This window comes from Ammospiza caudacuta, chromosome 2 (assembly GCF_027887145.1).
Source record: "Ammospiza caudacuta isolate bAmmCau1 chromosome 2, bAmmCau1.pri, whole genome shotgun sequence".
Classification (NCBI taxonomy): domain Eukaryota; kingdom Metazoa; phylum Chordata; class Aves; order Passeriformes; family Passerellidae; genus Ammospiza; species Ammospiza caudacuta.
Genome location: NC_080594.1, coordinates 29494468 through 29514850, shown reverse-complemented (window position 1 = coordinate 29514850; position 20383 = coordinate 29494468). Strand labels below are relative to the sequence as shown.

Genomic DNA, 20383 nt, shown 5'->3' with positions numbered 1-20383 from the left:
TTTCATAAAAGTAATAATGTGGCAGAAGCACATATTCCACCTTCTGACTGCATTCAAACATGATCAGGCTTTTCCATCTCCGCTTCCCAGGAAGATAAAACTCCACAGAGTTTCATCACAAAACACCAACTCAAAACAGGAAGAGAAAAATTAAGAGAGTTGTTCTCTGTTAATACACTGTATTAATTTCAAACAGCACTGGAACTTCCATCCCACCAGTGGGAAATGTTTGGGAGGTCCACTGACCAACTTGCTCTATTAGGACAAAACACAATGCATCACAGCAGAGAATCATTTATTTTTATACATACACATTTTCCCTGGACCCCACCGACAGCATTATCATCAGGATGCCGGTTTTCCCCACCCAACATCCCTTCCATCCCCTCATTAAATAACCCTCCCCACCAATTCATTGGCATGTACAGTCAAAATCCAAACATAACAAAGCTTTTACATTGCAGCAAGCAACGATTATTGTTCTGAAAATGAAAGCCCAGGTATTTGTTGCTGATGCAAATCCAGTAGAGGCTCAATCCCACACATGAGATAGCCCAGTCACACGGAGGAGTCTGTTTTCTGGAAGAGAAATGTAATAAACATCAGTTTCCTGAATTTTTACCAGCCCATTTCTGTCTCCCGTGTAGTCCATCCTAAGCGTGGCAGGTTAGGAAGACAGCTACAACTACAACTCTTCCAATTCTGTTACAGGAAAAAAAAATAATTAGAAGCTGCCGACAAGTAAATTAAAAGGGCCACAATGATTTGCAAGAGCAAGGAAAACGTTGAATCAGAGCCTCCTGGGCTGTGTTGCTCAACCTCTTCCCCCACATCAAGGGGAAGCCTCACCCTGGCCAGCGCAGGACAGCCAGCCCTGCCCCACACAGTGCTGCAAAGCAACAATAACCAGTGTCTCGGGACTCTAGCTGGTCAGAGTGACCCCGAGATACGTTAGAAAGTCTCTTTTCCCAGCCCGGTGGTCGAAGAAGGAGTTGGAGCTCTTCAGTTCTCAGTCTCAAGGTTGTTTATTGTTTCTTATCCATAAAATTTTTTCTCCTATCCAGCCGAGGTCCGCTCAGCAAGACAGTCAGAGGCACTCCGCCTGCTCCCAGGGTGGTGTTATTTCTTTATACTAAATACTATGCATACAATATTTACAATTACTTTCCAATACCTACTACCTATGTTAGACAGTGAGCTTCTACTCTAAACCAATCTAAAAGTGCCAACATCACAGCAGAGGATGGAGGCCAAGAAGAAGGAGAAAGGCTGGACACACCCAGATTCCTCCATCTTGCCCCCTGAACTCCCATTCTAAAAACCCCCAAAAAACTCTATTTTTCACCCCGTGATAAATTCGCTATCATTCTACTTAAACTGCTGTGGCTTGCAGATCTTCATATAAGGTTGGTAACTTGCTCCATGGGTCATAATCAAAACCACAAGTGTCTTGGGCCCTGTGCCAGGGTCTCTGAGCCCCCTAGCAGGGGTCTTGGTAGTCCAGTCCAGCCAGAGGGATGTCCTGAATTCCAACACCTGTGCCCACCCTAGCACAGCAGGGCTCTGGTGCAGCACCACGCCAGCAGGAGGGCAACCATGGGCATGGCAGTGCCCAGAGCACCCAGAGCAGCAAAGCAAACGCCTTGCAAGGAAATCTGCTGCCTCCAAGAGCAATCCAGGCTCTTGGGGCTCCCCACTCAGGGCAGACCCTCCGCTGCCCTGTGAGCAAGGTGGAGCGGCCGCAGGAAGCCGCCTCTCCACCCACACGGCCGCTCCGGCGGGAATGGGAGCTGGCAGCCATCCTGGAGGCCTCGTCTGGAGAGGCGGCTTCCTCGCCCGCCGCCTCGGGAGGAGTTCAGCACCATGTCGGTCACTGCATTCATTCACCCGCGCTTCAGCCAGCCGCGCCGGGGCTTCCCTTTTGTTCCTCGCTTGGAAAGAATGGGGAGGGGCAGGAAGAGAACAAACAGAAAGTTTCGATATTTAATCGCCCATATGAAAGAGGTCAGAGTGAGGATTGTTCTCACGTCCCATCGAGAGGGTCTGGCAGCACAGCATATTTCAGGCATTGTAGCAAACTACCAGAACGCAGGGAAAGCATATCACAGAAACACAGAAATCATCACAGAAAGGCTTGGGTTGGAAGGGACCTTCAAGATCATCTAGTTCTAACCCCACCCCCACCATGGGCAGAGTACGAAAATCAGGACACAAAAAGCGTTTCCATGGAACACTTCAGATTCAAAGCTTATGGCACAGGAGGAAAACCTCTTGCACGACCCAGCAGCTGACTGGAAACAGAGTTTTCCTGGCAGGCAGTGTCAGTGGGGCTCTGGGGCTCTGCGTTTTGTGCAGTTGGAGGGTTGCTTGTTTCTCGTGATTAGTTTCACTGCCCTGGAGAAGGCCGTGTCACAGCATGCTGCCAGGAGGGAAAGCAAACAGGCAGGCCCAGCACAAGCACACGGCACCCCAGCGGCGTTTGGCAGCAGAGAAATGCAGAGCCCCTTACTAACAGTAATGAATTAACTTTTACAGGGCATCCAAGGAAGTGGAGGAGGGGACTATGTGACGCAAAGGTATTTTTTTCTCTCAAAGCAGTTTTGCCTGAGTACTTGCTGCTACAAAAGATTTGAATATTTGTAGTTTTGCCATATGCTGCACATCAGAGGCCACTTAGTGTTTGCCTTCTGTGACACAACTACACCAACATTGAAATTGGCTTTTCTTAGTAGATTTCTAGGAAAACAATCCAATACTATACTGAAGCAAAGCACAAGGAAAGAAGCCTGTTTATATCATCAAAATACTGGCTTTGGATGCTGGTGGTTTCTAGGAAAAGGGGTTTGAGTTTTATGAAGTGGTGGGAAAGAGTTGGTGAAAATAAAAAATAAGGAGAGGAAAAAAAGATTAAAAACTGAAGCCACGCCTCTGTGCACCTGCCACTCACATGGTTTTAGCTGTTTTGTGCTTTCCTGCTAAGCTAGAAATGTAGCCTTTCATGTTACTATACCAAACAACAGGAGACACCGAGAATCATTGAGGGCAGAGGAGTGCCCCACACTTTTGCAATAGATCTGCGTACACATCCAGAAAGAGCTGAGCTGTTCTACCAGAGCATTCTTGTTATGGATGCAGATCTTGCAGCATCAGGGTTTAGAGTGAGCCACACACACCTAAAATACACAGGGATAGTCAGAGGTTTGATGACTGCTGCGCTAATTGAGGGCTGAGGAAGCCTGGGGTTATTCAATCAAATGGTTCCCAGCATGGACTCCTCTCCTCCAAACAATATTTTTTAAACATTCCTCAAAACAGGCACAGTATCAAAACAAGCCAAGGTCTCTGGGCACATTAAATATCTGCCACAGCCAATTGGGAAGTTGAGCACCACAAAGAAAAGCTGAGAAAGATTCCACAACACAGCCTTACAAAGAAGAGCCAGCTTTGCCTTACCAGATGTCTCCAGCCTACAACTGCATTGAGCTTGCCTACTGCAAGAGATATTGAGCTCTCCCAGGGCACTGAGCTGCCCATCCACAGCACTTGGTACTCTCTAGCAGTGTTGTCAGCTCACACCCAACAAGCTCAGAGCACTGCTCTGCTTTCCCTTGCAGTACAACCCCATCTCCCTCCCAGAAAACTCCATTTTTATCCTTTCTCATACACTTTTGCCAGAGCACAGAGCTAGAGCTCAAGTTCCTGACCCTTCACCCTCTTGGACTGTTTTCCCAGAGCAAAGTCAACAGAGCGAGAAATAAAACTGGAAATAGACAATTGAAATCAAAATGCTTCCCACACCAACATCCCAGCTGAAGATGATTACAGAAGGGATTGCCACCATCCTCAATGCAGACTTGCCTCCCTGCTCTGCCTGTCATAGCTACAGGTGAGGCCAGCACAGGCTGCCCAGACAGGTGACCCTGGGCAGCACTGCCACACCAGGGGCCAGGGGCTGGCAAGATGCAAGGGATTTGGTACTCTCTGTCCTTCCCAAGCAACACCTTGGAGCAGGGGTCCCAAGAAAATCAAGGTCATGCAGAAGCACTTTGCAGTGCTGGCAGAAGCACAAATGCCTTGGCTACGGTTTTGTCCCCTCCAGTAAACAGAGCCTGAGTCAGATCTCAGCAGAGATGCCAAGACAAGGAACTTCTTCAGCAGCTGTGGCCAAACAAGCAGAGCAGAAAAATGCCTTTTGGTCATCATAACTACAAGAGCATTTCAGTTTGGTACAGTCAAGAGAACAGGACTGCAGCTCCTAGGAAAAGGAAAACCACATTTTCTTGTCAGACAACCACAACTGAGATCTCCACTTGGCTAAGGCAGGCAAGCGCAATCCTTGCCCTCCCTGGAACAGGCACCGGGCAACCAGGACACAGCAGGTTTGTTTTAGATACCCAACTTCTGGCATTTGGTGAGACAGGGAAAAGAATTTGCAAGGTCAAACCTTTATCAGGGAAGGGAAGAAAACCTCATCATAGTAGCAGGTAGTCAGCCTGCTGCCCCCAAGGAAGCCAACATCCATCCCTTAATGGTGTCATTTATAGGGAACCCAAACACACACAAGGTTTGCCCCAGTTTTGCAGTGACCCATCTCCATCTTTTCTCTCCCCTCACAGCCTTTTTTAACTACATGGAAGGAAAAGGACAGGAATTTAAAGTGTGTCCCCATCTATATCCAACACATGGCTGATCCAATCCATCTGAACAACACATGGCTGCTGTAAATTTAAGGAAAGCACCAGCTGAGTTTCTAACCACAGATCTCCCCTTTTCTGCCCAGTGCAGTCCAAGACACATTGCTCTCCAACAGACATTATAAGTTTCATCTTTTGCAAGACAAAAATCAGAATCAACACACCAGCTGAGCAGCACAATAGTTCACTGCTGATGTAGAAGGGATTTCAACAGTGAAATTTTCTGAATGAGAGAGAAAGAGGAGTAGAATTCATTTTCAGGTTGGGTTTTTGGTTTGTTCTCCCCAAACCCCAAAAGCAGCCTAGTCAAAACCCTCCAGTACAGGTGAAAAAGAAAAGGATCTCTGCAAGTCTACTACTAACTCTGCTGTTACATTTGAATGTTTTTATTTTGAAGGGAAACTGTGAGTATTTTTAAAACCCAGGACTTTACAGGAGGGTATGATCGAACTTGGGGGCTGGAGGGAAATAACTCCTTTACCTCATACAAACCAAACAAGCTACTTACTTAAGCCTTCCTGAGGAATCCTATAAAGTCACTCCCAGGCCAGCACTAAAAAGATGCTGCTACAGAAGTACAGAGCATGAAGTTTTAGCCAGCAGCTATAAAACCCCAGCAAACCCAATGGCATGCTCCCACTGCAGTTCTCCTTCTGAGAAACTTCCAATCCTTTTACCTCAGGAAGTTAACTGGTCTTCAGGGTACCAGCACACTGCCTGAATGTTTTCCCCAGTCACCTTTACTGGTAGAACCTCAAAACTTGATGAATGCTTTCCCAACAGCTGCACTGCCCTTCCTTCTACTTCCAACATCTGAAGGTGGCAGCTAGTATAATAGCCTAGGAAAAACCCAGAAAACTATTGGTAAAATGTAGTGAGGAGGAGGAGAGGAAGAAGGCACAGTCCTCTCACTCAAGGAGTGGTCCAAAAGGTCCAATAATATGATTTGCCAGGAAAGAACAATCCCTGTGTTGAGGTGAGATGCTGTGACAGCACCACGCTTCTCTCCCTCAGTAACACTGCGAACATCTCGTTTCATGGTAGGCAGCTCCAAGGGGCACAAAGATCATAAGGACACTTGCTACCTCCAACACCATATTCAACAGACAGAAAATGAAACAAGCTGTAAAAGTCTAACCTGAGTTTTAGAAACAATGGAGGTTCTGGAGCACCAGAAAAGCACCTTCCTATGCAAGGCAGAGGACTCTCTTTGGAAAAAAAACACCAAGATTTAATCTGCACATAATTCTAGGAAGCTTTATTGCAGCCTAGGTAAGTGGAAAGGTTGCCTTCCAGTCCCCCACAGAATGGCAAAGGGAGTTTAACATGTGGCAAATTCATGTGGCCCCAGTTGCCTCAGCCCGTCCACGGGGATGGGTGAGTGTACAAGAGCCGCCTCAGGAGCTGCATCTGAAAGAGCAGCTTGTGAAAGCCTGAAGATGGGGTGCAACAAACTTTTCCCTCAGAAAGCTGAGGAACCCAGATGCCAGGAGAGCAGGCTCCAAAGCAATCTGCCCACATCCTCTTAAGCCAAGACCACCTCTCCAAGGGGAGCAGCATGTGTGGGGAGGTGCAGTCACCTAGCAGAACCACTAAACCCAAACATATAGCTCATGGATCAGCCAGGGCACAACAGCAGCTTTCAGGCACTCACAGCTTGGGCTGCATTTCAGCCAGCTCCTCAGACACCAATAACCACATGCAGATGCCCCAACAGTTCTCAAACTAGACACCCACTTCCCTTTGATGCCATGCAACACCTTCAAACAGGAGAAGGCACCACCTTCTCATCAAACAGAAAGAGAACACTTGCCACCAGCATCTCATTGCTCCAGGGTCTGCTGCAACACAGACAAGAAACATGAGAGGCAAAGGAGCTGCCCGTGCCCTGCCGTGTATCTGCTATGTCCCAGACACCTGCAGCGAACCAAAACAACACCTGGCCAGACATGCACACCTCCAGCCCCACCCAGCACCCTCAGGAGCCACTAGTAGTTTAACTGGACCTGGAGAGCAGCAGCTACTGGATCCAGGAGCTAGAGCTTGGAAAGGGGTTTTCCAAGGGTGCTGCTAGCACACCAAACATTTGTCTCCATGATATGATTTTGCCAGGTGGTGGGGGTATCCTCCAGTACTATCCTGCTTATTCATGAGAAAAAAAAAAACCACAAGCAAACCACCAGCTATTGTTTGCTCACACTAAAGTAGAGCCAAAACTGTGAAAGGCTTTCTCCATCTATTGAGCAAATGGGCAGCTTGGGAAGGAAAGCAGTGAGAGAAGAACACAAAGGGGACAACTTAAGGAAAAGGTGATGGGAAGAAACTGCTGCTGAGCTTTCCCACAAACCTGCACAGCATGGTAGACACAGGCACCCCAGAAATACACGGGTGTTGACAAAGAAGGGAGAAGTTGGCTTCCTCAGGCACTGTAGGTGTTGCATCCAGCTGCCAGGAGTCCAAAGGGATCCACTTGTCCACACCCAATTCGACACAGACCCATGACCAATTTGAGAGAGTCAGGGACACTGCTGAAGCCAGTCTCACATTTGCACAGCTGAGCGGATTATTGAGGCCAATGAGCCCTGTGGAAGGAGACCTGCATGACCCAAGATAATAATTTACAAAGTCCAGTCTCACAGCTGGAGATATGACTACAAACCAAATCCACAGAAGTAAGCTGCCATCCCTTTGTGCACCATGTCCAGCTCTGAATCTTCAAGGACATGACCTGAGGTGCTCCAGACCAATCCCTCATGCTTGGCCCGAGGCTGGTGTCCTGTAGGTCAGACGGACTGGGGAGGAGAAGGAAGGACTTGGAGGCTCTCCTTTCCCCAAGGCTCAGCAGAGGAGCAAACTTGCAGACAGAGCTGTGCCCCACCAAGAATGGCTCCCACAGACTGCAGGAATCTATGGGGCCTGGTGGGATTCATGCAATACTCCTCAAAGAGCTGGCTGATGTCATTGCAAAGCCTCTCTTGAGGATTTTTGAGCAGTCACTCTCCTGATTTTCAAGAAAGGCAGGAAGGAAGATCCCAGATACTACAGGCCACTCAGTGTCACTTCAGTGCCCGGTAAAGCACTGGAGAAGATTATTCCAGGAGGTATTGAAAAAAAACTGAAAGTGTGACGACAACACAGTCACCACTCACAGCCAGCACAGCTTCATGAGAGGAGAGTCCTGCTTATCAAACTTCATTTCCTTTCATGACAAGGTAGCCCTGCTAGTTGATCAAGGGAAGCCAGTTGGTGTCATCTTTATGGATTTCAGTAAAGCTTTTGAGATTGTCTCTCACAGGATCCCACTGGACAAGATGTCCAGCATTCAGCTGGATAAACACATCATGGGATGGGTGTGCAACTGGGTCAGGCACAAAGGGTTACAGTCAATGGGGTGACACCAGACTGGAGACCTGTTACTAGTGGGGTTCCACAGGGCTCCATCCTCGGCCCCATGCTCTTCAACATCTTCCTAAGTGCCTTGGACATTTATGGAAGGGATACTAATCAATTCTGTAGATGATACAGAACTGGGAGGAACAGCTGATGCCCTTGAAGGCAGTTAGGCCCTGCAGAGAGACTGGGCAAATTACAAGGCTGGGCAACTACCAACCAATGTGAAGTTCAATAAGGGGAAGTGACAGATTCTGTACGTGGGATGGGGCAATTCTGGATGTACAGACAGACTGGGGAATGAGGTGCTGGACAGCAGTGCCACAGAAAGGGACCTGGAGGTTGTGGTCAATGATAAGTTGAATGTCAGTCTGCAGCCATGAGAGAATTCTATCCTGCATCTTTCCCTCAGCTCCACTAAACTTTTCCTCTGCCACCACAAGCCTTTGCAACCATTAAACACCACGAGGGTTATTAAGAAGACTGCAGAAATTAGGCTGAGCAAAATAACCCAAGCAGAAAAATACACACACAAACTGCAAAGCTACATGGACAACAGAGATATCAATTACCAGTTCCCCAATTCCACCAGTACATCGCTGTGCAACTAGACAATATTTCTTTGGGAGGGGTGAGGAAGGATCAGGCTGTTGACAGGATTTTTTTGTGCAGCAGCATTAGCTTAAGAAGTGATGCAGAGCTATGATCAAACATTTATGTAATTGAGGGATATACTGAGTATTTCTGAGGGAGGTGTGACCTCTTTCAAAAGTTTCTACACACTTGAGATTGTATTTAGGATTTAGGGAGTTTCAAACACGTCAGGGGGACAGAACAATACCAAGGAGTGCTTTACCTTCTGAACACAGGAGTTAGGAGCAAGATCATGAGATCACCCTGCATGCAAGGGTGGGCTGAGACAGGCACTTAGTGCAGACACAAGGGATGAAATACCAGACACCCCCAAGCCCTGAGCAACAGGGCACCCATCAGCTTCCAGCCTGTGTCCTGCTCAAGCACCCAGGAACCCTGGAGAAGTTGGGAACATATGGGATGTGGGTTACCATTTCCAGTTCCTGGTACCAGTATAATCCATGACAGTGATGCATTTCCTTTTCCCAGCACACACATGCTATGTCTCTGATTAGTCTGAGCTTCAAATGAAAAAAAGTATAGGCAGGAACTGGCAGGTATGGCAAGAAGTTTGTAAGAGTCTGCATTTAAACAAGATAATTCAAAGCCTGTTCATCCTTCAAATAAGGCCAGTCTTTAGCCAAGGAACTCTGCAAGCTACATGAATAGAGATGAAGTAATAACTAAGGGTGGGGCTTTTTGTTAGTAGCTTTTTGGAGGGTGGGAGAAGGGGTTAGTTGCTGATTTAGGGCGTTTCTTTTAAGTCAAAGCTAAGAACTACAGCTTTAATTCCAAGGAAATAACAAAGTGTTCAAAGCTTCTACTGGCAGTGAAACTCCAGTGCTGTAATAGGACTTTACATTTAGATGCTGCAGCCATGAAACATCAGCGTTCAGCTCTTGATCCTACGGCTGCCTGGTCAGATGCTCTCTCAGGAAAGAGGACCATCTCTTCTTTGATTCCCAGGAAGGGATGGGATTAACGTGGCAGGACCTTGAATGAGTGTGTCTTTTGAGTCAAAAGAGCAGCTTTAACTTGTCCTAGGGCTCCTCTAAAAACACCTGGAATGTTGTTCTCCTGCAAGCCACACAGACAGGCCTGAAGAGGCAGCATCCATGTTAGAGCCACTAGCAGACCTCTGCACACAGAGAGCTGTCAGCTCTCAGACCACAGCCCAGTCTGCCCCGCACAGCATCCCTCCACCACACAGCATCCATCAAAGCTCCACCCCAGCAAGCTTTGCACAAGCAAGGGCCGCCTGATTTTATAACCAGCACTCAGCAACCCTACAAACAACACTGGGGCCACAGGGACATGACCTGCAGCTCCAAGCTGAGAGAAAAAAACCAGCCCCAGCAAGGATGCAGATAACCTACCAGGACTAGAGGAACACAAGCCAGAGTCAGCAGCCTGAAGCTCCAAACCACAGCCAAGGTCCTTACTGCTGTGCCAGGAATCTGTTTTCCTGTCAGCCAGAGAATAGCTCTCCCCACATTGTCAGCTGATGTCCCCACTTGACCTACACTGGACAAAAGAAATTTAAGCACTGAAGTTCATTTAAGCATGTACTGGAGGGGCAATCAAGTTATAAGTGAAAATAGTGCTCTCAATTTTATAGCCATGAATATATAAAAAAATTTTTAAATTCTACTACTACCACGGGGCTCCCTGTAAACTTTTCCTTACTTCTTCAGGGTAGAGTCAGGAATTAGCTTCCATATTTATTGGACTTTACTTGTGCTATATGAGAACTGTAAATTCACAATTCCTTGTTGTCTTTGCAAAATGTGAGCCTCCTCTTTTCCCCCAAAGGGCACACAGCTCACTTCTTTGCAGAATATTTGTATTTCATCATTCACCACAAGAAACAGACCGTCAAAGGTTGAGGGGGTGGATTTTTTTTTTTGCAGCATTCGAAGATAAAAGTACCTTCACGGCCACAGAATTTGTTCAGCAGCTTAGGGAGGCCATCTGTCTCTGTGGGTGGTACACACAGACACTTCAGAGGGCACGGTCTGCGGTGGGACACAAATTCCACAACAAACCCCCAAGTACAGGGTAGGCTGGAGTGCATACCGTTCTTGGACTTCTGGGCAGTGTTGGTTTTGAAAGACAAGCCAACAAGAAAGGAAGTCCCTGCAGATGAACCCAATGGCATTTCCTCCACACCATCTCTTTGAGAAAGACGAGCAGCTCCTCACCAGGGAGCAAGTAACACTGTACCGGCCATGTGGGTTAATAACTGACAGCGGGCACTTCACCTGCAAGTGGGCTCGTAAACTTTTAAAGTATTAAGTATTCCAAAAATGCCAGACTGCTCCAGGGTACAACAATCAGCCTGCACCACTTGCCCTAGCTGCTGGTGCATCTGCAGGAGCACAGATAAGACTGGTACCTGGCCTGGTGTCTGGGGCAGTCAGCTCACACTCAATGGTGTGTGCACAGAGGGTGCTGGGGGTGATCAGGGATCAAGATCAAGGCAGGGAGGAGAGAAGGGTAGAAAGATGTGGGCACTTCAGTCCCCCCAGCTCTCTCCCGTTTATCAAAATGAGAAGCAGTTCCACATGAAAAGACGTACGCAAAATCTGACCACTGTATGCAGAGAGGTAAGAGGCTAGGAAAACATGCTCCTTTCAGAAAAGCACACCCTCCACAGCTTCAGAGACAGACTTTACCACATCAGAAACTCACAGACAAGTTGTGCAGTTGTCAATACTTACAGTCCATCCTAGACTTCCCCTAACCTCTAATGAGGAGTACCTGGAGCTTGCTGTTTACTTCTGTCACAAACAAGCAGCCTCTTAATGAGGCGTTGCTGTGACCCATGTCATAAGTCCCAGCTGAACATTGCTGGCAGCACAGCCCCTTGCACCACCAAACAGACCCTTGTAAAACAGAACAAGGCACCATTCCCATAACTCATCTGGAACATCAAAGGAGACTGCTCCCTACTCAGCAGGGAACAGCACCTTTTTTTTTTTTCCCCAGAGGCTACTGGAAAATTTCCTTCTGCAATTCCAAGCGTACCGTCCTGGCTAGAGCAATCAGATCTCCGCAGCACCATCCTCCAGAGGTGAGGCAGCAGATACAGGCAGAGGGGGAAAGTATGGCCTGTGACTAAAAATGGTTAAGAATGTGGCTGAAAATCTCTTCCTACATAGGTCATTAACAGTTCATCCACAAGTCAGAGCTTTCTTTCCTACTCCATGACTACTTCATGGCATGGGGTGTTTGAAAGGTGCTAATGCTCAGCTGCCCACTGCGAACAAAGTTCAGCACTTTCAGGACTGGGAGCATGCAAAAGCAGCCCAGATGAGCTGCAAGAAGTTGCGGAGATGATGAGTTGCAAAAAGGTGGTGGTAAAAGCAGCTTTGTGAAGTGCTGCTGCAGAGACACTGGGTTGGGGGGGGGGGGGTGTCACAAGTCTGACACCTCTCGGTGCTAAAGAAGCTGCTCTGGAGGAGACCCCTCAGTTTCCCCAGGAGCTTCACACTTGCAGATGCAATTAACACCCATTTAGCCGGCTATCCCAAAACTTATTGGGAGGGGAGGCTCATCAATGCTTGTGCTCATCCCGTTTGGTGATGGGCAGGAGAAAACCACACAAATGGGTACCAGGACACCCTGTACAGATTTCAGGACAGGGAAAACAAATTCAAGAACAAGGCTAATTTCACACAGGTTGGAGGCTCTGGCAACAGAGCTGGTCTGCAAAGTCTGTGAAACAAGCTGTTCCTGCAATCAAAGCAGCAGGACAGTTAATAATACGTTTTGCTATAGAACAAGGTAAAAACTCATCAGCTGAATCCGTTTCATCAGCATGCATCACTACAGAAGATGGTGAGGTTGAAGGAACCCCAAGGAGAAAGGAGGGTCAGTGTAATTCCTCAGGTCCCTGGGAACACAGAGCAAACAAAATGCACACAGGGGAGAAGGAAAAGACTGGAGTGTCTCCAGCAGGATTTAGCTCGGCAGAGAGAGCACTGCACTGTGGTGCACCAATGCTTGTCCTGCAGTCCCTTCTGACTGCCCTGCTGGAAACAGGAATATCCCAGAACTGTATGTGTAGGCTCAGTCCTTTGCCAGAAACCAGCAGGATTCCAGCAGCTCTTGCTCAGGGAAGAGATCCAACTGCCTAATCCCATGGTTACAACCATGCTAGAAACAGAAACCAAGGTGTCTATATTCCATAGAAAGTTTCCTTTTGAGGAGTAAAAAGATTTTAAAACAGCGTAAGAGTTGACACAACTCCAGACAAGAGGACACTGTACAGTTCAAATGCTGACCTCTTGCTCTTCATTAGCACCCTTGATATGGGGAGGTATATTTGAGCAACAAGATCAGATGTCAAGGTTTACAAATGCAGACTGGAATATGGAGAAGCCTATTCCCACTCCTTAGCCTTCCACACACTCCCTCAGTAGTGAACAAAGTACCAGTGGCACCAAGGAATGCCTGACAAGAGAGGACTCAGCAGATTAATCAGTAAATACTGACAACCTACACACCAGCTTTATAAAAACAGGTCCAACAAACACCCAGAGCAGCTGGAAGACAGACTGAATGTGATCCCCTTCCACAGAACGTGTCTGCACCTCCTTTCTTTTGTGAGTGTGTGCAAGCCACCAGGTCTCTCAGTAAGGTATGGATAATTCCTGCAGGGAAGGCCCTGGGTTTTCAGAGACAGGTACTTGTTTTGAGGAAACAGTTGTTCCCTTTATTTTTAAACCACAGTTTAATTTAATTTTTAAACCACAGTTCAGCAAACACCCCTGCAAATGGAGATTGGTAACAAGGGTACGGGGAATGTTCAAGCACACTTTTACCATGCAGAACTGCTACTTCTGAGTACCAAGTTTACAACAGAACACTGACCAGCTCACAGCCATCTGCAAAACCCAAAACCTTTTGTTACAGGCTTCCCCATCAGCTTCCTAGCCACTTGGTTCACAAAGGCAAGCCCACACCAGAGAGGACAGTGTCCTGGTTTTCTCCAGGATTGCATTACTTTTCTTCCTAGTAGACTGATGTTTGGGTTGTTGCTAAGCACTGCTTACTCTAAGTCAAGGACTTTTCATTTTCCCATGCTCTGCCATCCAGTGAGGAGTTGCACAAGAAGCTGGGAGGGAGCACAGCCAGGACAGCTGGCCCAAACTGGCCAAGGGGATATTCCATACCACAGACCATCATGCTGGGTGTATCAACTGAGGACAGCTGGCCAGGAGCCACCAATCACTGCCTGAGGACAGGCTGGGCATCAGTCAGTGGGTGGAGAGCAACTGTATTGAGCATCACTTGCCTTCCTTAGGTTTTAGTTCCTTCTTTCCCCCCCGCCCTTCATTACAGTAACTATTATCAATGTCATTATAATTAGTATTATATTACACATTAATTAAAATATTCAACTGTTCTTAACTCAGCCCACAGATTTTACCTTTTTGCTGATTCTCACCCCCATCCTACAGAGCGAGGTGTGAGTGAGGGGCTGTGTGGTACTTACCTGCCAGCTGGGGTAAACCACCACAGACAGAAAAAAAGCCTGAAACTCCAGCTCCTTTAAACAGCCCAACACAAGATGAACTATCACAGCCCTGCTCCTCACATACCTGCTGCAAGGATGAGCAAAAGGGAGGAGAAGGACCCCTTCTCAAACATTTCTAGCCTCAGAAAACCAAAACTAACTACAGTGCAGCCCAATATTCAGTCTATATGAAAAGATCAGTAATTACCACGTGTATTACAAGACATTCATTTTCTTGAGCTGTCTAGACTAGCAAAGTTCTAGGGTGGGAAAGAGCATTCACTGGATAGGAAGGCAATATGGTTAGCACCCTAACTACAGGAAAGGAAGGGTTTCTCCAGCGAGACTTTTCCTGCATAGTTTCTGAGCCATAAAGATAGTACCCAATGCTGGATGACAAGTGTCATCAGCATCCCAATTTATAGGGAAAAACCAAAGCTACAAATCCTAACCTTCACTTGCAAAAGTATTGGCCTTTCAACTGAGAAGTTATCTACTGTTGTGCTCCCCCACCTTTGTTTCCCTTTGTTGTTGCTTTCAGAGTCTCACCACCATTCCCACCCAACCTCTTGCATTTTCCCAGGCTTGACCTTTCCTGCATCTCTGCTGCTCCCTGCTCTTTATCCACACATGCCACCAGAAAGCATTTTCCCAGTGTGGCAACCCTTCCTACCAGGAGCAGCAGAGCAGTCAGTGAGCTGAGACTTGGCACCACACTCATCAAGACTCCTATTTAATTTTTACCTCCCTCCTCCAAGCTCCTGAATCAACGCCAAAGGGAATGTTCGTTTTGGCAGTCAAGTCTCCCAGAAGAAAAGTTAAAGCCAAAGTGCTGGGGGTGGGACCAAGACAGCCTATTAATAGGCTGATTATAATATAAATTTGGGGAACTAGTCCCAAATATGCTTACCCTCCTGGACCTAGGGCTCTCAGGGGTGGAGTGGAATACCTAACTCAGCACGTCCAGCTTCTTTACTGCATCTGCAGCCAAGGAGGGTGGAAAATCCTGTCTGTACCCTGCCTTGCAAAAACATGGCTTGCCAGAAGGGTGGCTGAGCTATTGTTTTCTTCCCTTCTCCCCCAGAAAACAAGCTGCTCTCATACTTACATAGCAGCTCCCTCTGCCTCACCAGAAAAGACTTAGAATTGGAAAGCTTCTATCTTGGATTAAAAAGGGTGATATCAACAATTTTGCTGTCAATAAAAACATCCAGAATGACTCCCAGAAGCAACCCTGAACAATCTAAGATGTCTCAAGTCCCTTCTCACCACCAGTTTCTCCAGAGCACACTAGACTGCAGAGGAAGATAGACTCCATTGATTGTTTGTCATCAAAACTTTTAAGATATCTGAGAGCATAAAGAGACAAAAAGTTTTGATTTCAGGAGACAGATTGCTATATCTGTAAAAGCAAGCTACTTCCTTCCAGGTGGCAGCTCAAAACCTCTCCAAGACCCCTTTAAAAGTGTCAGGATGAGGCAAGCATGCATGGTGGCAGAAGGAGTCCAAAGGCAGCAGCCAGTGGTACATGCCTACTCCAGCACAGCTAGAACCACCTCTCCAGCACACCCACAAGGCTGCTTCTCCAGCCTTCCTGAAATCCAGACTGTCCTTGCATGTCTTCACATTCTGCCATCAACAGACCTCCCACTCTAGCCTCACACCTCAAGAGAGTCAGAGAATCAGGGGCAGAAGGCAGCACCTTGTGAACCTGACCTACATTTCATCAACAAGCATGACAAGACCTTAATGAAAACTCTGCAAAATTATGCCATGAAGATGATCAAGTTTTGTTTTTTTTTTCATTTTTCACTAACATCTCACAATCCTAGGCCCTTAGAAGCTGAAGGAGATATTAACTACATTCACTTTTTACACAGTTTGTCACATTGGAGCCAGACTCTTTATGAAGATCAGGAGCTCTTACACAAAAGTAACACACAGAGAGGACAAACTCTTCCTTAGCTGGGAGACACCTGGCCCGTGATCAAACCTACAGCTTTACCTTTGTAGCAGTAAATATGGAAAGACACACAGGTTTCAAAACACATTATGCTCATCTGTCAAACAAAGGAAAAAGCAAACTAGTTTAGCACTATCAGACACGCTTGATGAGTCTCTTCTGTAACACAAGACACTGGAGCATCCATGTGCTGCACAGCCTGCATTCAATGTACCAAACAAAACTGAAATCAGCTTGCCAACAAACAAGAAGTCACGTTTTCATACATCTCAGATTTTATCCTAAGTTTTACAATTCTTTGCTGCCTTAGCATCACCCAAGACATTTCAAAACCCTGCTGCAAAGAAAGAGTTGGGAAAAAACACTACTTCTAACACATGCACTTTTAAATATTCAGGCCTTGATTCTCAAGCAAATTCTTTCCTCCAATGGCAAGTTAGACATGCAGACTGGTAGGTGTAGGATCTCCATTCCTCTGAACACAAACCCACAATCTACCACCACGCAACTCCCTCATACCAAATCTGCTGTGTGTGTACATATGGGTAAATACAGACACATACCAAACTTTCTCTGCTGAATTCACTTATGATTGAACTGCCTTATCACACCTCAAGGCACAATACTGTAGCACAGGGAAACTCTGGTACTCATATTTCCATCTCTCTCATCATATAGGTTATGCTGGATCACAGACTACAGAGCAATTAAGCTCAAAAAATTGATTTCACAAGAAAACCAAGAGATTTTTGAAATCCTGAAAGAGACATTTAATTAAGTCAATGGTGCACTTCCAAGGGCTCTCCCCTTCATATTTTACAGAGAAGGAAAACAAAGCAGAGTCCAGACCTACTTCACCCAACAGGCCTCAAGTTCTTCTTTACCCAGGAGAAAACTCCTGGACTTCAGCTTCAGCCACTAAATCTGCTTCAAAGCAATTCCACTGCTAAGCTAATGGCTGCAGGAGACTGCTCCTACATCCACTTAAACCAGCAGATGCTAATCTCTTCATCTGCCACAGATACACATGCCATTGGGGTCTGGACAGGATAAGCTGAACAGATGTTTAAGTGCACATTCAGCCTGGGGAATCATCTCCAGAGCTCAGCTGCCAGCTTCACAGGACACAGGAACTAAGGGATTTCTGGAGAGCTTTGCAGGACACAGGAACTAAGGCAATTCAGACACCTGTCCTTTTTTGTACCATTGCTGAGAGAAACACTAATGCCAGCAGGAGGGTGGAAGCAGCATGTTTGTGTCATACCTATGGCTCCCAAACACTCCCAGGTACATCCAACTCAGCAAACTGATCCATACCTAATGGCAAAAAGAGCATCGTGCCATAAAACCTTCAGCTCCTGCCACATGGCCTGGCCTGCTGTCAGGAGTCTCTGAGCAGTAACGCTCTGCACAGCCTGAAGGGCAGCTCCCAAAGCAGTGGCTGGCCCCTACAATCAAAATGCACAAGGCAGCCCCAACTACACAAAGAGAGCTCTCCACATTCCTCCAGTAAGGAGACAAGGAAAGAAGCCCAGACAAGGATCTTAAAGACCTCATCAGGCTATTGACCATCCCAAAGTAATGACATCAGCTTTTTTGATTTACTGAAATGCACAGGACTCCTCTGAGGCAGATACAGCCTCTCCCACACTCAGAGAGGAGCCAGAAAGATTCAGTTTGGTAACTTCGGAGGGACTTTGGAATTCTGGGGGAAGATTCACGAACCAGCAACAACACAGACTCAAACACAGCAGCTGAGCCACACTTATCTGCACCAGCAGACCCCAAGGGCGTGCACCCACCTGAGGTGTCCCAGGCTGTAGTATCGCGACTCTCCGTCCGTGGAGCGCACCACCTTGACGGTGAACATGGGCTGCAGCTGCCGCAGCTCCAGCAGCACGATGGCCAGGTAGTGGATGAACAGCAGGGCATCCACCAGGGACACGGCGTACTGCACTATCCCTTGGTAGTTGGTGTCCTTCGAGTCCAAGATGCGAACGCCGTAGAAGAGCCAGTAGGAGAACACAAAGAGGAAGATGAGGACCAGCAGAAGGGCCCGGAACACAAACACCCTGGGTAGGTCTGCCTTGGGCTGGCGGAAGAAAAGAGCCCAGGTCCCGATCAGGAGAATGAGGAGTTTGAACGCCACAGAGATGAACAGTCCCTCACACACAGTGCCACACGGCTCCAGATCATCTCGCCACAGGATCTGGGGTAGCAGAATGAAGGCAATGGGGGTAAGGAAGACTAGGAGTCCGAGAACAGCTGCCACTGTTAAGCCCAGGTAACGTTTGCAGTCCAACCCAACGCTGTCTTCAAGATCCTTACTGATCCGGGCAATGTCCTCCTGGGAAATACTGTGCTCAGAGGTGCCTGTGATTGCCGTCGTGGTCTCACCCCAGTTGTCATCCTGAAGGAGGGAGAGATAAATAGAAATAACACTGAAACAATCAGGCTACTCCTTCCAGATGTTCTATTTTTCTTGCCTGGAAAGATTGCTATGACAGTCTTAAGTTCCAGAAAAAATATGCAGCAAAATCAACACCTTAAACATAGTGAATAATCAACCCTGACAATTAGTAAAGGTTTGGAAACAACAGCAACTTGTCCAAACCAGTGACTATAAACATTAGGTGCTAAAAGCCCATAACTGCAGAGCAGGTAGCTCTGCTTGCTGTGCCACTCACTGTATCCCTAGAGGTTCTTCTTCCAGCACATTTAACGAGTTACATGACATAAGTCTTGGAAACTGTAGTAATCACCAGTTCCCATGTCCAGGGCAAGGACTAGTATTCTTCCAGCCCACAAATTCTGCAGTGCAAGTGCACCACAAAAGCACCTGGAAGGGAAATTTTCATTTCAGCGTTTCAAGCCAGTTGTTGTTGTTACACAATCAAAAACATGTTCACACATTATTTTTCCATCTGTAACAGAAGCAACCACACCTCCAGTGAGTTCCTCCACTTCAGAGTCTTTTATTCTCCTCTAGAGTAGCACTGCCCTCAGTAGCTGGCAATCTAATAAAACTTTAGTTAAACCAACACATGACAGGTGATCACAGAGGATATTTTCAGGTATGAGGCTTTTAAGTTTAGAGGATCCTGGACTGCCAAGTAGCTCTGGTACTACAATCCAGGCCATTGTCAGAAGCCACTTACTTACAAAGAGGCTTACCTGAAATACAGTCACCATGCTGGCAAGTTTCAGATTACATTATGTGCTCTGAAAGTCTCATTTCTTCCCTAGCTAACATCAGACAATGTCTGCATTGGTTTTCCCATGCTACAATGCCTCCAATTGCTCCCTCCAGCTGCTGGCACAGCCGAAGAGCTACACTGACATGTATGGATTTGACTCACAGCTGCTGCTGGGGTGACTCATGCACATGGAGGCTCCTGATGCTTCCCACAAATGCATGCCAAAGAGTGGCAATGCATGTGGCTCTGCTGCTTGGCACCTGGCACCTTTATAGCCACAATGCTCATTCAGAATCACATTTTTGCTTTTCTTCCTAAGAATATCTTCCTGCAGCCTGTGTCATTAATAGGATTTACAACTTCCCTCAGACTTCTCCAACTGCACACGCTGACCAAAACAACTTATTTGCAAGAGACATGCATAATATTAAACCTTTATTCACTTCTTTTTAAGTGCTAAAGGAAAGAGTCTTTGGGAAAGGACTAGACTGAAGCAGCACAACTACTTGGAACAACTCCCAACTCCATGGATTTAACTTCCAAAGCACTCCAAGACGTGAATACCTCCCATGCCTAGAGCAGTAGGGTTTTGAGACAGACCAACCACAAATAGTCAGCATCTTGAATTAATATGAGGGGGTTTTGAGTCACTTCTCACCAAAGCAGAGGCCCCGGAAGAGATCTGCACTGTAGCATGTCCTGAAAAGCAGCACATTCCTGCCACATTGTACTCTTTAACAGCACCTCTGCAATTCAAGCATTTCAACTATTTTATGTTTATGCATTAAGTAGTTCTGCATAGTTTCCTCCATTTGATGAGCTGCAAAATTGTGCAGCAAAGAGAAGGGACAGGAACACCAGGGCAGCTTAAGGCTACATCCCAGAAGACAACAGGCAACCCTAGTCACAGTTTAGCCCTTACAACTCTTGCCACTTGAAAGAGTGGACTACAGCCTAATGCAAAAAAATGCACATTTATATGGAA

At 46.9% G+C, this 20383-nt stretch overlaps 1 protein-coding gene across 1 annotated transcript in view; it reads right to left on the bottom strand.

Moving 5' to 3' along the window:
• Positions 1–20383, bottom strand: part of VANGL1 (VANGL planar cell polarity protein 1) — a 40770-nt gene that overhangs the window by 8881 nt on the left and 11506 nt on the right. The window contains exon 4 of the mRNA XM_058799987.1: positions 18004–18611. Within this exon, the coding sequence (XP_058655970.1) occupies positions 18004–18611 (608 nt within the window). The remainder of the gene's footprint in view (positions 1–18003; positions 18612–20383) is intronic.